The sequence below is a fragment of the Sinocyclocheilus grahami genome, unplaced genomic scaffold (genome assembly GCF_001515645.1).
Source record: "Sinocyclocheilus grahami isolate Dianchi unplaced genomic scaffold, SAMN03320097.WGS_v1.1 scaffold319.1, whole genome shotgun sequence".
NCBI classification, from domain to species: domain Eukaryota; kingdom Metazoa; phylum Chordata; class Actinopteri; order Cypriniformes; family Cyprinidae; genus Sinocyclocheilus; species Sinocyclocheilus grahami.
In genome coordinates, this window is record NW_015505498.1 from 603,324 (window position 1) to 619,768 (window position 16,445).

Here is a 16,445-nt window from a genome sequence, read left to right on the forward strand (position 1 = left end):
TCCACATACTGTACATTATTGTTTCTCCTCTATGCCCCGCCTTTCTGAAACGCGTCGATTTTTACAAAGCTCATCGGTCTGAAAAAGCGAGGTGTGCTCTGATTGGCCAGCTATCCAGTGCGTTGTGATTGGCCGAATTCCTCAAGCGTGTGACGGAAATGTTACATCCCTTACCATATTGTGATGCCTGCGGCAACCACATGTGACGACCCCGGGCTGGACTCCGCTTCGTCCACGGAGAAAGCCGATCCGGCGATCCACAGCGCAAGTTGAAGTATTTCCTCAACGACCAGCACGGATCAGCTGTAGGCATGACGAAGCGATAGCGTCCTCTTTTGGAAGACCAAACAAAGTAGTTTCGCTTTCACAACGAAGCACACAGCGCCTTCACGACATGGCGGTGGCAACAATACTACAGCGAGAATAAAAGTTACGCCTTCTTTCTTTGCGTGTACATTTGGGCGGCATTATGCAAATCTTCCCACATAGTGATGTAGACATGTGGGGGCGTGTTAGAACGAGTCGTTTTAGGTAGGCGTGGCTGACTCTTAACTTTTATAAAGAATATCTCTTTGGATTTGAGACTTTAGTCTTTGCAACTTTACAGATCTTCTTTATGCACCAAGAGCTTGTAACACTCCAAAAAAGAAAGGAAAATAGCCATAATGAAGATGACAATGAAAAACGTTCTAAAGATCTTGAAAATAACTTAAAGGAAACAAGAACGTTCAAACTGTGAACAAACAAGTGTATTCCTTGACAAAGACTGTATCAGTCACTGAGCCCCTGTTTTGAATGATTTCGTTGTGAGTCCAAGACAACAGTGTTGGCTCCGGCCACACACTCTTCTGATTGGCTGTGATTTGTGATTGATTTTGTTGTGTCTGTTGCATCTGCATCTGGTGACAGACACATTGCTTGTCACGGAAGTCAGACAGAATGTTTGAGTCACATAGCCAAAAGCGAACAATTATTAACTAAGAATCACTAAGAAAGAACTGTGTTTTGTCATTAACATGGCAGCCCTGGCTCTTGATCTGCCGAAGTGTTGATGGAAGGGATCTGAAGTATGGTTCTCTCATGCATTTTCATCAGCCAAACCACACATTACGGCAACACAATTGCTTGTAGTTGCAGCTCTTTTGAGTGTTTAGTGCTAAAAGATCTCTCAAGGCTCTCAGGCAATCCTTGATTGAGACGAAAGGTATTCATAGAGATTTTGGATGAATATAGGCTGACATCCCAAAACAACACCTTAGAACGAAGCAGTTAAGCCTTCTGATGCTCAAGTGTTTGCCTTCCTGGATAGAAAGCTTATGTCATTTGCTATCTAACCTTTATGACCTTGAAGAAAGCCCAGCAGAGCCTGTCCTTTCTCAGGGATTGCTTGAGTACACAGTTCGATAAGTGAGAGAAAAGACAACGGCATGAAATAAAAAGAGGAACAAAAACATGTACGCACAAGTCATAAGTCACAATAGTCGAGTAGTAACTGTTTTAGGTTTTTTTCTTTTCTTATTTTGACAGTTTTAGCTTGCTCACAGCATGCTGTGTTTCAGCTTTTAGACTGTTTTGCACGGTATGTAGCCCTCTTTGAAATGTTACAACCGTGCACATTCAGACAGATGTCATGTCACATGCGTCACGTCTCAAGCTGTTTTTCAGCGTTCTGCCATGAGTGTTGTTTTAAATCTGTTAAAAGTAGTCCAGACATTGAAAAACATGTCTCGTCTGTGCTCTCTTCCATTATGTTGCACTCAAAACGATTTCTGAATGCAAGAACAAGTCTATATGCTCCCTGAAAATCAGGGATCATTCAGATAAACCACCAACTAATTGATTTTGTAAGTAGCTGACCATCGTTTTACAATCCGTTACAGAAGGCACTAGATGAAATCTTTTATTATAGATAATAAAGAATAGCTCACGTTTTGACTCGCATTTAGTTCACACTGACATCAGCAGTGTTGGGAGTAACGCATTACAAAAATAATAATATTACAGTAGTATATTACGTTTTCCTGTAACGCAGTAACATAACGCATTACTAATAAAATTTGGGTAATATTATTACTCGTTACTATCTCAGTAACGCAAGTTACAACAACATATTACTAACACCGCAAAACAGCACCAGAGAAAAAATTCCGCAGGTAAAATAGTTAGTCTATCTTCTGTTGCTGGAATTAGGTTGAGATAACTAGTAATATATAACGTATTACATTTTGGAAGTAACTTGCCCAACTCTGGACATCAGTTCATCATTTACCGTCATGTTATTTTGCCTGCGAAACACAAAAAGAAATCTTTGGAGGAAAGTTTTCAAGAAAGTAGAGATGCACCGATTTTTCTCATGATCGGCCCGGATCGGTGATCGGCCGGTCAGTCTCACTTCTTTCCGATTCTGAGCCGATCCGTTTTGTTACCAGCAGCACAGGCAATAACATCAGCCGCGCATTCTCACTCTCTATTCTCCCGACGACCCCTTCTCTCTCACACACGTCTCATTCGCTCCGGTTAAATAGTGCTTGTATTGTGCATTATTTTAGTCATTCCCGCAGGTTTCGCGCTTACACCAAAAGCGTGCGCACCAGAACTGATCTATATTAGTGGAGCGCACAAACACACGCTCAGTCTCAAACAGCTTGTGAGCCACAAATACCAAAATGAGTGGCTAACTGCGCTTAAAAGGTCAAATACATACAAAATGATGTCAAAATGCCCGTCTTGGCGAGTATCCAGTTAAACTCAAATGTAAAATAACACAGTGTTATTTTACATTTGATTACTTTAATTTCTGTAATATTTCTTCCCTGAATAAAAACTTACTTAACCTGAAAAACTTAGTTCCAGAGCTTTCTTTATTCTATTGCATTTATTTGTGCTGTTGTTTGCGATTTTTAATGTGTTCTTATTTTATTACTGAATTTGTACTTGTTTTTTTATGAAAATAAAACGTTGCGTTGAAGAAAAGTAGATTTTTGTTTGTATATGCTGTCGATTATAGTTCTTAGAAAGAAAATCAGAATCGGCAAAAATCGGTATCGGCAGATCACACTAACAAAAAATCGGAATCGATGCATCTCTACAAGAAAGTGTATGATGACCGAAAACACGGTAAAAGTATCTACTAAAACTTTTAGATGCTTTTATGTAGTGAAACTGAATTCCAAGTCTTAAATTCTGTAGCTCCCAAATGTCGCAAATGTTGATTTGATTGATCACATTTAATGATGATTTAATTTAATTATCAGCTTATTTAATGATTCTTTTATAGTGCTTTTTGCTCTTTGTGAGGTTGACAGTATTAATCACTGTCCATTTAAATGGAAAAGAGCAGGCCGAAATCTCATTTAGTGTTTCACAATTGAGAGAAAATAAAACGGCATGAGTTTGGAACAGCATGAGAGTGAGTAAATGATGACAGAATCTATATTTCTGAGTAAACCATCCCTCTAAATTGTTTTCACATGCAATACAGATCCCGCAATTAACCAGGGACCAACTGCTGCTGCCATAAAAATGGAGAGAACATACACTCTGCAGAGAAAATGTATGAATAAAATGCTGGTTCATTTATAATATAAACAAAAGAGATAAATTTGTCTGTATTCAGGGAGAATATGGAGCTCAGCAAGAAATGCTCTGGAGCAGAAGAACATCACTGCACATTGTATGATCTGCATAATGTTGTACTTCCGTCACCTCAGAGGATTGGCCGTGGTGTTTCATCCTTACTTAATGTATTCCCAGTAGTCAATTAATCTTGACAAATTCTCAACAAAGTCTCCTTTCACTGTCTTTATCTACAAATGTCATTTGCTTCATTTTATTCAGGCATCCAGACTTGACCCATTCTAGCACTTCTTCATTCCTAATGTTTTCTCAGTAAGAAGCAAATAAGACAGTTTGTTACAGAGTGCGACAGTCGGGTTTCGGAAGTAAAAACATTATTTTTGTCCATAGGGAATTAGATTTTTAACAATAACTTATCAAACTTTAAAGATAGACCTACTGTGAGTTCTGAGGTTGTTAATCAATGGTATATGCTTTTGTTGTATTATTATTTCAACTTATTTTGAAAATAATTGTTTAAAGTTCACCCAAAAATGAAAGTTCTATCATCATTTACTCACCTTCATGTCATTTCAAATCTGTGTGAGTTTCTTTCTTCTGTTGAACACAAAAAGAATATATTTTAAAGAATGTTGGTAACCAAACAGTTGACGGTAGCCATTTACTTCCATAGTAAGGAAAAAATGCCATGGAAGTCAGTGGCTACCGTCAACTGTTTGGCTACCAAAAATAATCAGAATCTTTTTTTATTATTATTGTGTGTGTGTGTGTGTGTGTGTGTGTGTGTGTGCGTGTGTGTGTGCGTGCGTGCATTTTTGTGATACATGAGGACACAAATGTGTATAATGACATGGGTATGGTATTACAAAGAGAAGGTGACTTATGAGGACATTACTCCATGTCCCCATTTTTTAAAAGGCTTATAAATCATACAGAGTGAGTTTCTTTTGAGAAAGTAAAAATGCAGAAAGTTTCCTGTAAGGGGTAGGGTTGGTGTAGGGCAATAGCACATACAGTTTGTACAGTATAAAAACCATTATGCCTATGGAATGTCCCCACAATCCACAAAAACAAACATATAAGTACTGAACTCTATGTGTGTGTGTGTGTGTGTGTGTGTGTTCAGCAGAAGAAAGAAAATTTTCATTTTTGGGTGTACTATTGCTTTAAAAGCTGAGTCTGTGGTGAAAAACTGTTACCCATAATGCTCTACAGAAAATTCCACCAATCAAAGAGTCGTGGCAAGCTAAAAATACTTAAAAAATAAAATACTTAAATTTGTCTATATGCATATTTTACAATAAACCTAAAATATACTGTTTCTGTAGATGTAATCATCAATTTCAAAATAATTATTTTATATTTCTTCATCATTTGATTGTCATTTGCTTAATGGGATTGTAGTTCCTTCCCTCATTAAAGTACAAGTCTTGTACCTTTGTGTTTTTGTCCAATTTTCAAATAATTTCTTGCTTCAAATAAGAGATTGTTGTGAATTACCTCACAGCTGGTTGGCTTGGTTCACGGCTTATAATGCTTTAACAAATACTTTTTTTTTTAAATCCTGATTTCAGAATTGATCAATCCAGCTGAAAAAGTGGACATACACTAATGCACTCTGTTGAATTAATGGTGGATTCCGTTGTTGTCTATCTCTTTTTCCACAGTAATTTCCAATCATCTGCCATGTTTGAGGGGTCTGAGTCCGCGGACACACGGGAAGTCAAATCTGAGAGCACCCTTGGGTCCTCTGTCTCCACCTGCAGGAAGGTGTGTGTGTGTGTGTGTGTGTGTTAAAACCCAAATCACACAAGTACATGAGCACATACACTTCCAGCTACACCAAAGTTATCTAGATAGTATGCAGTAGGTTTCTGGCCCAAGGCACCATGTTCACCATGTGAGCTCTTGTGGTGGAGCACTAGTGAGTATCTCATGCTCCAATCACAGTGTGATTAACATGAAGCCTTACTGATTGGCTGACTCTCCCACCTGTCCAGGGAACAGAGACTGTGGCTTTTTGCCATCAGCACTTTTTACTCTGTAGGCAGCTGCACTACAAGTCAGGTTACATTAGCTGATGCTCTGCCAGTGTGAGCGAGAGAAAGGACAGAGAGAGAGAGACTGAGAGAAACCGGGAGTGTGACAGATCAAGCAGCATGATTAGTCCAATATCTCCCTTGTCTTCTAGCTCTTTTAACTTTTGTCTCATTCAGCCAAGCGCTTTATTAGTGGATTGGTGTTACAGGAAAGCGACCCCTGTGGGAGCAGATGCCGGATCAGGGGAAGAGGAAGTTACAATAGCGTGACACTGTACTAATCAGTTTTATAGCTCTCGTAGGAGCGGTTGTGAGATTAAGGTGGATGGGTCATTATTGATGCGAATAGCACAGGGGTCCACAAACTGACTGAAATGAGGTGACTTTTTTCTGAATGTTTTCCTGTTGTTGGGTTTTTTTTATCACTGTGCCGTAACATCTAGATGCAGTGTTATATTTTTACTGCTACTGATCCCCATAGTCGCCATGTAGAATTGATTTTAAAAAAAATCTGCTTTTGGGCATAAATAAATAAAAAGACAAATGAATACATACATTAAAAAAATAATAACGTAATATGCATTATTATTTAATAATAGCAACCATTAAATAATAATATTATAAATTTACATTTGTAATAATTCAAATAATATAAAAGATAACATTATATATTTTTTATTTTTGTTGTTATTACATATATTTTATATTAGTAGTAACCGTAACAACATGACCTTTTTTAATAATTATTATTATTATTAAAATAAATAAAAAATAGATAGGTAGCTAGATAGATAAAAAAAACTATGCATTATTTTTTAATAATATTAATTATTGATTATTATATTATATAATGTTCATATATAATGTAATGTTATATTATATAATGTATTACGGATTTTATAATAACAATAATAATAAATACTTTTTAAATTTTGTATTATTATTATTATTATATTATTTTTATGTGCTACTACCACTAGTACTAATAATAATAATAATAGTTGTTGTTGTTGTTATTAAATATTTGCTACTTTTAAAATAATGTTGTTGTTGTTTTGTCACAATTTTATCTTTAGCTTTGTTTTGGGCTATGCCTAATCTGTAGTTGCTACTGTAAAGTGTTCTTCTTAAATAAATGTCGAAACTTATTGATAAAACCAATATTGAAAAAAAACATTTAGCTTCTCATTTCTAAATAAAACAGGCTGTGTAACTACGAGGAAGGATTACTGTGAGAGGTCATTTCATTCGGCAATGTGTGATTAACTGCATTTCTAAATGAAACTACCAAATAAAATAAATACATAATCATCTCTCTCGCGCTAATGATTACCCATCTGCCGAAGGTTGCCCATTCCTGTAATGGCATATTAGCTCTGTCAGTAGTTTAACCAGGGTGAACCATGACGCAACTGTCCCAGCAACCCTGTCATATGGTGGACTCTGCCAGGAAAACAGTCGGTACAGATGGCACACTCAGCAAGGGCAGAGAAAATACACACATAGAAAACACACACACACAAACTCTAATTAAACGAAGTAACATGTGCACACATACACACACACGGATCCTTAAATACACACTGAGATAATCAATGCTTACAGCCACGCTGATAATTAATCAAACTGAAGGTCACACGCTAACAGAAGAGGGTTTGTGTTTGTTTTAGGGGTGTCTCTCGTACCAGTAGTAGTGCTAATTCAATTAGAGGCTTATATTTTATATTTATTTTATATAGTTTGCATCTGTTTGTGCTTGAATGAAATAAGCATAAGTTGAGCACGTGACCTACACATATACATTCACGTTATGAAATATTACATGTTCAGCATGGTTCACTGACAGGCCACACACTCAACTTTTCATTAATAATATATAATAGGCCATTACCGACATTGGTTACTTGGCTGTGAAGTAACACTCTGATTGCCAGAGGTATTTATTAAATATTCATATGTAAATGATGATAATAAATTGCTAATCACCACAATCATGGCGAGGTCAAAGCATGCTTGGCCTGATAAGTTAGTATGCTGAGAGTGAGAGACAGAAAATAAATTACATTTGTGATCATATGCTGCAGCAATTCAGCTCATATGCACTGTATTCTATGCTAGTAATTAAATGTAGTTTAGTTTTTGGGTAATTTGGACAGCATGGCCTCATAGTAATCCTACTGTTATCATTTATCTTGGGCGAACCGATCAGTAATAAGTGCTAAATACTTTCAGAAAGTCAAAGCGCATTCAGAGGTGATACACGTGGCCACTTCACATGTGTAGTGTAAACGCTAATGTGTCCTGAAGAGTCCCAGAGTCCCAACGGCGAAGAGCTGCTTACACAAACTAACACAATAGCATTGTGCCTACGGATTTAAATGGAGGACTGGGAGTGCCGTTTAAAATAAAATGAAGAAGTTAATAATTCCCTCATCTAAGATGGAAAAATCTAAATGAGTTAGTTGATGTTTAAAAATGAAATTGAAATGTGCAGATAATGTAATTGAAACATTGAAATGTGCAGATAAATGGAAGAGCATTCTGTCAGGAAGCCTGTATATTTGAATAATAATAAAGGGGAGGAGATTAAGAAAAATATAGGAAAGTTCAAATGTTCATATTTTATATTGTCAGTATTTTATTTTATTCATAATTATGATAAATTGTTTTATTCTCTTTTTTTATTATTTAAAAACAATATTTCTGTAAAATAGGGGATTAATTTTGCACCTGTTGATGAATTTTTTTAAATTTTGCTTATATTTGCTTTTAATAAATGTGTTATTAATGGGCAGTATGTCATGTGGATGTGATCTGCTTTATAGAATTAACATTATTTTGTAAAATCACAAACCAATTTAAGAAATAATATTGGTATTGGGTAGGGCTGCACGATAAATCGCATGCGATATTTAACGCGCATCTTATCAGTAAAGCCGGTTCTGTAATCAGCGGTAAATCTCCATCACATGCGTGAGCAGCATTAACTACACAGTTCACTGACGTGCTGCGCAAAACCACGTTCATATTCGCGCGATTTTTTGCGCAGCTCGTCAGTGAACAACGGCTCTGTGTAGTTAATGCTGCTCAACGTGAAAGCACGCACGTGATGGAGATTTACCACTGATTACAGAACCGGCTTTCTGACAAGATGTGCATTAAATATCGCATGCGATTTATCGTGCAGCCCTAGTATTGGGATTATTAAAATGTAAAAAAAAAAAAATTTATCGATATTGTATCAAATTAAAAAAGTTTGGTATCGCCAATCCCTAAACACAACTGACAACTGGATTTTAAAATTTTAAGATGCGCGTTAAATATCGCATGCGATTTATCGTGCAGCCCTAGTATTGGGATTATTAAAATGTAAAAAAAAAAAAAATGTATCGATATTGTATCAAATTAAAAAAGTTTGGTATCGCCAATCCCTAAACACAACTGACAAATGGATTTTAAAATTTAAAAGTTAAAATTAAGTTATTAGAGTGCTATTTTATTTTCATTTTCAATATTATTATTATTATCATTATTAATATCATAGAAACATTGAGCAGTAATAAGATGATGTTGATGGGATGATATTTTGTATAAGGACGGTAACAGTTCAATTAACACTAAATATATATACTTCAAATATATAAATATAACTAAATCAAATCTGCACCCAACATATACCACACATGTTTTTAATGCACCGCATGCTGATTTTAATGCACCACCTCAGCTTAGGCATACATACAGTACATATACATATAGTAATCTTTCCGTGAATGGGGGGAAAAAAAGATGAACACTGACACAGAAGCTAGGATAGGTGCGGTATGTGTCATTATTACATTATTATTATTATTACTATTGTTATTACATCATTATTATTATTACTTTTATTATTATTGATATTACTGTTGCCATCATCACAAGGTATTAATGTTATCATCACCATCTCTAGTATTATTATTATTGTTATTATTATGCATGTTAGTACTACCTAATACTACTACTATTATTCAGATTGTCATTGCTGTTTATTTTCATTGCTGTTCTATTGCTTTTGTGTTTTGTGTTCACCGTATGTTGTATGTTTTGCACAAAAAGAGTGCTATTTTATCACATTTTACTGACATTTTAAACATGAATTAAATGTTTTTAATATGTCTGTACATTTGTCAATTTGAAAAGTTGAATTAATAATTTAAATGATTTTACATTCAAAAAATTGGGTATGTGTCATTATTACATTATTATTATTATTACTATTGTTATTACATCATTATTATTATTATTATTGATATCACTGTTGCCATCATCACAAGGTATTAATGTTATCATCACCATCTCTAGTATTATTATTATTGTTATTATTATGCATGTTAGTACTACCTAATACTACTACTATTATTCAGATTGTCATTGCTGTTTATTTTCATTGCTGTTCTATTGCTTTTGTGTTTTGTGTTCACCGTATGTTGTATGTTTTGCACAAAAAGAGTGCAATTTTATCACATTTTACTGACATTTTAAACATGAATTAAATGTTTTTAATATGTCTGGACATTTGTCAATTTGAAAAGTTGAATTAATAATTTAAATGATTTTACATTCAAAGAATAATTTATTATTAATTAAAATAAAAACATTTTTAATTGATTCCAGATATTTAAGACTTTAATTTACATTTAAATGGCACTACTCCATAGTTTTAAACATTCCAACTAAATACGACTTTTCAATTGAATTCAATCCAAAAATGTGGAAAAGCCTTTACATATACATGCACAAGACCTGCCAAACATGTCAGAAATCTACAAAACATGATATGCTGGCATGAACCTTTCTTGATGAAATCTGATCACACATGGCAACTTCTCACAATTTATGTGCAGTATTAAGAACAATTGCCTACAGTGCCTTAAAAAAGATATATGAGAGGTTCACCCGATACAGATGTAAACAGCATCCATGAGCTCAAAATGAAATGTTTTTTTTAATTGTTGTGCCTCAGTCTGAATTGAAGTGTGTGTTTGTGTCAGGTTTTGTGCAGTAACAGTGTTCTGGATTCGTCGGAGTACTGGCTGAAAAACGATAAGGCGCTCTGCAGAATTGGGTTCCAGGAGGACCAGCATGACGGCGGCTGCCCTACAGTGAGTCTCTCTCACGTATCACACGCTCAGAAGCGCTGAACTCATCTACACACATACTGTATGTCCAGACTGTGTGGAAGTGCGATGGCATTTATATTATGTTCAGTCTCCCACTGATAAATGTGCTCTTGATTGGGGTGATAATGTGGTATGATGTTGGCTGAAGCTGAATAATATATGCAGTAATTTTCTGAACTGAGAGAATACATTTAGCTGCACATGGATGACAGCTGCACTAACTGTAGGATGGGATAATTAGAGTCTAATGAGAGATTTTATACCTCACTTTACTTTAATGACAAGTTTCTTGCCTCGTGTAAATGATGGATCTGCGCCCATCTCACTGTGCATAACATTATGCCATGATCACGCTAGCATTTCTGCTCGGGGATGAAACGCTACCTGTCTGATTATCTGTGCGATGCTAATTTTATGGAAATTCAACACCAGGAATGTTGCAAATCTTTGCTTAATTTGTGTGAGGTCTGGAACATTTTACTAGAATACAGCCAGTTAAAGTTATGAATTTAGCAGTGTTAATTTCGTTGACGAATAATTTTCGTCGTAATTCTCGTCAACGACATTTTTTTCACTGACTACAACGAGACGATAACGAACTAAAACTCTTTTTGAATGACAAAAACTATGACGAGTATTTATTGACGAATAAAAACGAGACGAAAATGTTAGGGAGGGACGATTTGGGAAGAGATTCATTCAGAACGAATCTGCTGCAAGGTTCGGAGGTTAGATTCGAACGTATGAACCGGCGGGTCATAAGCTAACATACACTTGCTGCACGTCGCATAAAACGTTCAAAAATGTCAATATGTGGGAGTAAGAGAAGAGCAGACATATGGATAAATCTGACGACGCAAGAGAGAACTAATTTCGGTCCGGTTTTCTGAGCGCAGACACTGAAGCACACACACACAGAAAGCGCCTCTCACAACACGTGAGTACTCTTTCGCGCCGCATGAACGGAGAATTACACACAAAATGATGTTGAATTGTGTGTTTTGACGAGTGTTCACGTAAACACAGTTGATTACGTCTTAAGTGAAAGAGATTCATTCAGAACGAATCTGCTGCAAGGTTCGGAGGTTAGATTCGAACGTATGAACCGGCGGGTCATAAGCTAACATACACTTGCTGCACGTCGCATAAAACGTTCAAAAATGTCAATATGTGGGAGTAAGAGAAGAGCAGACATATGGATAAATCTGACGACGCAAGAGAGAACTAATTTCGGTCCGGTTTTCTGAGCGCACACACTGAAGCACACACACACAGAAAGCGCCTCTCACAACACGTGAGTACTCTTTCGCGCCGCATGAACGGAGAATTACACACAAAATGATGTTGAATTGTGTGTTTTGACGAGTGTTCACGTAAACACAGTTGATTACGTCTTAAGTGACATAACCAGCAGGGAGAACGTGTATCGGTACATTGCATCCAATTGCAGCTGTGCATTCTGTTTTAAAGGGACAGTAGCCTAATTTAGTTGCTATTGTCCGAGTCATTGATGTTAATCAAGCAACAAAAGACAGAAAATCACGCACTGCTCTTGACTGTCAAGGCAACTAAAGATTGTTCAGCATTTAGTAATGCAAGGAGTTACAAACTTCGTTCTTTCGTCATTATGATGTATTTTCAAAGCCCACTACATGACATGGACAATATTCTTAAAATTTGATGCAAACATATTACCCTGATAGATGAATATATTAAACACCAATGTTTAAACATTTTCCTCAACACACAAATCTCAAACATGGTGAGATCAACAAATGTTAGTAAAAATATGAATTCTGCCATTTCTGCCAATGAATTTAAAAATATATATTTTAAAAGGTATTTGCAACTAGTTACTAGTGGACTGACTTTTTTTTCTCTCGGAATTCTGGGTTAACATATCTAAAACCTTTGTTTTTTGTTTTTTTGCCACAAAATAAAAAAAGGTAACTGCAAATTTTTTACGGTAACTCTCACATTTCTGACTTTTTTCAGAAATTCTCAGAATTATTTTGCATTTATACTTTGCGCAAGTAAAAAGGCAAACATATTACCCTGATAGATGAATATATTAAACACCAATGTTTAAACATTTTCCTCAACACACAAATCTCAAACATGGTGAGATCAACAAATGTTAGTAAAAATATGAATTCTGCCATTTCTGCCAATGAATTTAAAAATATATATATTTTAAAAGGTATTTGCAACTAGTTACTAGTGGACTGACTTTTTTTTCTCTCGGAATTCTGGGTTAACAAATCTAAAATCTTTGTTTTGTTTTTTTTTGCCACAAAATAAAAAAAGGTAACTGCAAATTTTTTACGGTAACTCTCACATTTCTGACTTTTTTCAGAAATTCTCAGAATTATTTTGCATTTATACTTTGCGCAAGTAAAAACATTGCATTGGTTTTTATTTTAAGGGGCACTTAAGTTGTTTTGTGTTTGTTTTACTGTAAAAAAAAATAGAACTTGCAATGTTCTTCTAACAAATGTGAAAATGCAATGGAATAACTTGCACATTTTTAACATAAAATGATTTGTTCAGATGACTTAATTTGGACAACATTTGGAAAGAACAAATACTTGAGCTGCATCTAAGAAAAGTGAATAAAAAAATTCTGCTAAGTACACACAAAAAAAATAATAATAAAGTGACTCCTCCTACTAAAGCAGTTTTGTTCGAGATACTTTTTTTACATTTGTTAGAAGAACATTAAGTTGGATTTTATTACAGCTATGAAACAAACAAAAAACTACTTAGTGCACCTTGAAATAAAAACCAGTGCAATTTTAATTGCTTAAAGTGGGGTTGATGACCACTAGGTCTGTAGCCAGGAAACCACAACCTGTAATTTGTGATGGCAGAAAATGTTCTGTATCAGTGGTCAGATTGTGACTCCTCCGCCCGCAGGCTCAGGTGCAGTCAGGACAGGTTTCATCAGGGCTGTGCTTTTACTGCGCTGATGTCACACGTGATGTTCCTTTAACACAAAAGCCCCGCACAGGGAATCAAACCCACACACACCAGCTGGCGCTGAGATGCTAATGCCAGCGCTGAGTGCCAACACTACACTCAAGTAGAGAGAGAGAACATGAGAAAGACACACTGAAGAAATTCAGGAGACACATTACCACAACTTAAATAAATACATGGTTGCAAGTTAATTTTTTTTATTAAATCTTTTGGTTTGCAAACATTATTTTGATGGGTTCTGTTGACAATGTTGATCATCACATCAAATTAATAAATGTTGAAATCAAGTGCTATTTTATGTGTTTTAGTAAAGAAAAAAAGATCTGTTAGCAGTGGTGTATAAAGTACCTGAAAGCCACACTTAAGTAAAAGTATAGATATCTGAAAAGGCAAATAAATTTATAACCTTTATATAATGTGTTTTTTCTGGATTTTTTGGGGTTGGTATTCTGTCTCTATTCTTTAAAATGAACCTACCATACAAATTACGGACCCTTAATTTTTTTGTAAGTGGGCAAACTTACAAAATCAGCAGGGGATCAAATAAATATTTTCCGTACTGTACTGTGTATATTTCTTGTGTATATATAAATACACAAACATACATGTATATATTTAAGAAAAATTTACATGTATTTATATATTTATATTCACAGTATGTATTTATCACTTACATCGACAATTCTTCAAATATAGTTTGCCCAAAAATGAAAATTCTTTCATTCACATCTACACAGCCGGTGCGTGACGCGTCTTCTTCTTGCTTCACGGCGGATTGCAGACTTATAAGTGTATTACCGCCACCTATCTCTCAAACGGACCATTGACACTCTATCTACAATCTCAATTAGGAGTGTCAATGGTCCATTTGAGAGATAGGTAGCGGTAATGCACTTATAAGTCTGCGATCCGCTGTAAAGCAAGAAGAAGAAGACGCGTCACGCGCCGGCTGTCGAGGATAGTTCAGACATTGCAGTGCATCAGAGGTAAAAAACGATATAAATACTGTTCGGTTTCTTGCACAGACCGATCGTTTCGTTTTGTTTGTGTATGTTTTTTTTACTCACAAAGCCATGATTCCATTTCACTTCCATTATAAGACTGACAGACTGCAACGGTTTGAGTTAAAAATCTGTTTGTGTTCTACTGAAGAAACAAAGTCACCTACATCTTGGATGCCCTGGGGGTAAGCAGATAAACATCACATTTTCATTTTTGGGTGAACTATCCCTTTAAGCAGCACAACGGTTTTCAACATTGATAATAATCAGAAATGTTTCTTGAGCAGCAAATCAGCATATTGCAATGATTTCTGAAGTATCATATGACATTGAAGACTGGAGTAATGATGCTGAAAATTCAGGTTTTGTCCTCACAGAAATAAATTGCATTTAAAAAAAAAATTCAAATAGAAAACAGTTATTTTAAATCGTAAAAAATATTTCACAATACTACTGTTTTTACTGTATTTTTTTATCAAATAAATGAGATTTATTTAAAAAACAAAACATTAGAAAACCCAGACCTTTAATTGATAGTGTATTTGCAGACATTGAATTAGCTGACAGACCACTGATAGTGATTTCACTCACGGTAACAGATAACAATTTAAGAGCGTCAAAGGGTTTTGTTTAAACCGTTCACGACCTTTCCTTGATAACTGAACAGTTTAGATGTTAACATGACCTTACACATTGTCACTTCATTAAACGTAAGCTCATACATGTAAACGCACTCAATAGCTCATTGTACCTTTCATGACATTATCATATGACATTGAAGACTGGAGTAATGATGCTGAAAATTCAGGTTTTGTCCTCACAGAAATAAATTGCATTTAAAAAAAAATTTCAAATAGAAAACAGTTATTTTAAATCGTAAAAAATATTTCACAATACTACTGTTTTTACTGTATTTTTTTATCAAATAAATGAGATTTATTTAAAAAACAAAACATTAGAAAACCCAGACCTTTAATTGATAGTGTATTTGCAGACATTGAATTAGCTGACAGACCACTGATAGTGATTTCACTCACGGTAACAGATAACAATTTAAGAGCGTCAAAGGGTTTTGTTTAAACCGTTCACGACCTTTCCTTGATAATTGAACAGTTTAGATGTTAACATGACCTTACACATTGTCACTTCATTAAACGTAAGCTCATACATGTAAACGCACTCAATAGCTCATTGTACCTTTCATGTCATTTTCTAGCTCTTCTCCCTTGTCTTCATCCTCTGATTATTTTCTTTTAGGTGCAAAATCACAAGACATTAGATTTTGTGTAATCAAATGTTTTTCTCTCATCTTCATACTCTGTACAGCAATTAACTTGTGCATTGATCTCTGCTGGACATGGAGGAATCATGCATCCACAAAAACTGCGTGTGAGAAATTAATTTGGCATTCATTCTAATTTAGATTATTAGTTGTCATTTAGCATACAGTTTCTTGTAAAGGAAAAGGACAGAATGCTAATTGCACAGCTAGTCCCTCTGGAGCAGCCTGGTGTTCGGTGTGTTTCTCAAGAGAAGGACTGAGTTAAATTAGTTAAGAAGCCTCCAGTTTGTGGATCACTCATACCTGGGATTAAATATACATCCATTTCATTAGTAGATCAGAAAATAATCCACTAGCATAAACCCCTCCCTGAAATGTTCTTCTCTGATTAAATTCAGTTTGATTA

At 35.2% G+C, this 16,445-nt stretch overlaps 1 protein-coding gene across 1 annotated transcript in view; it reads left to right on the top strand.

Moving 5' to 3' along the window:
• Positions 1-16,445, top strand: part of LOC107602115 (A-kinase anchor protein SPHKAP-like) — a 62,737-nt gene that overhangs the window by 16,942 nt on the left and 29,350 nt on the right. The window contains exons 2-3 of the mRNA XM_016294524.1: positions 5,244-5,346; positions 10,649-10,759. Coding sequence (XP_016150010.1) covers positions 5,263-5,346; positions 10,649-10,759 — 195 coding nt within the window. The 5' untranslated portion in view covers positions 5,244-5,262. The remainder of the gene's footprint in view (positions 1-5,243; positions 5,347-10,648; positions 10,760-16,445) is intronic.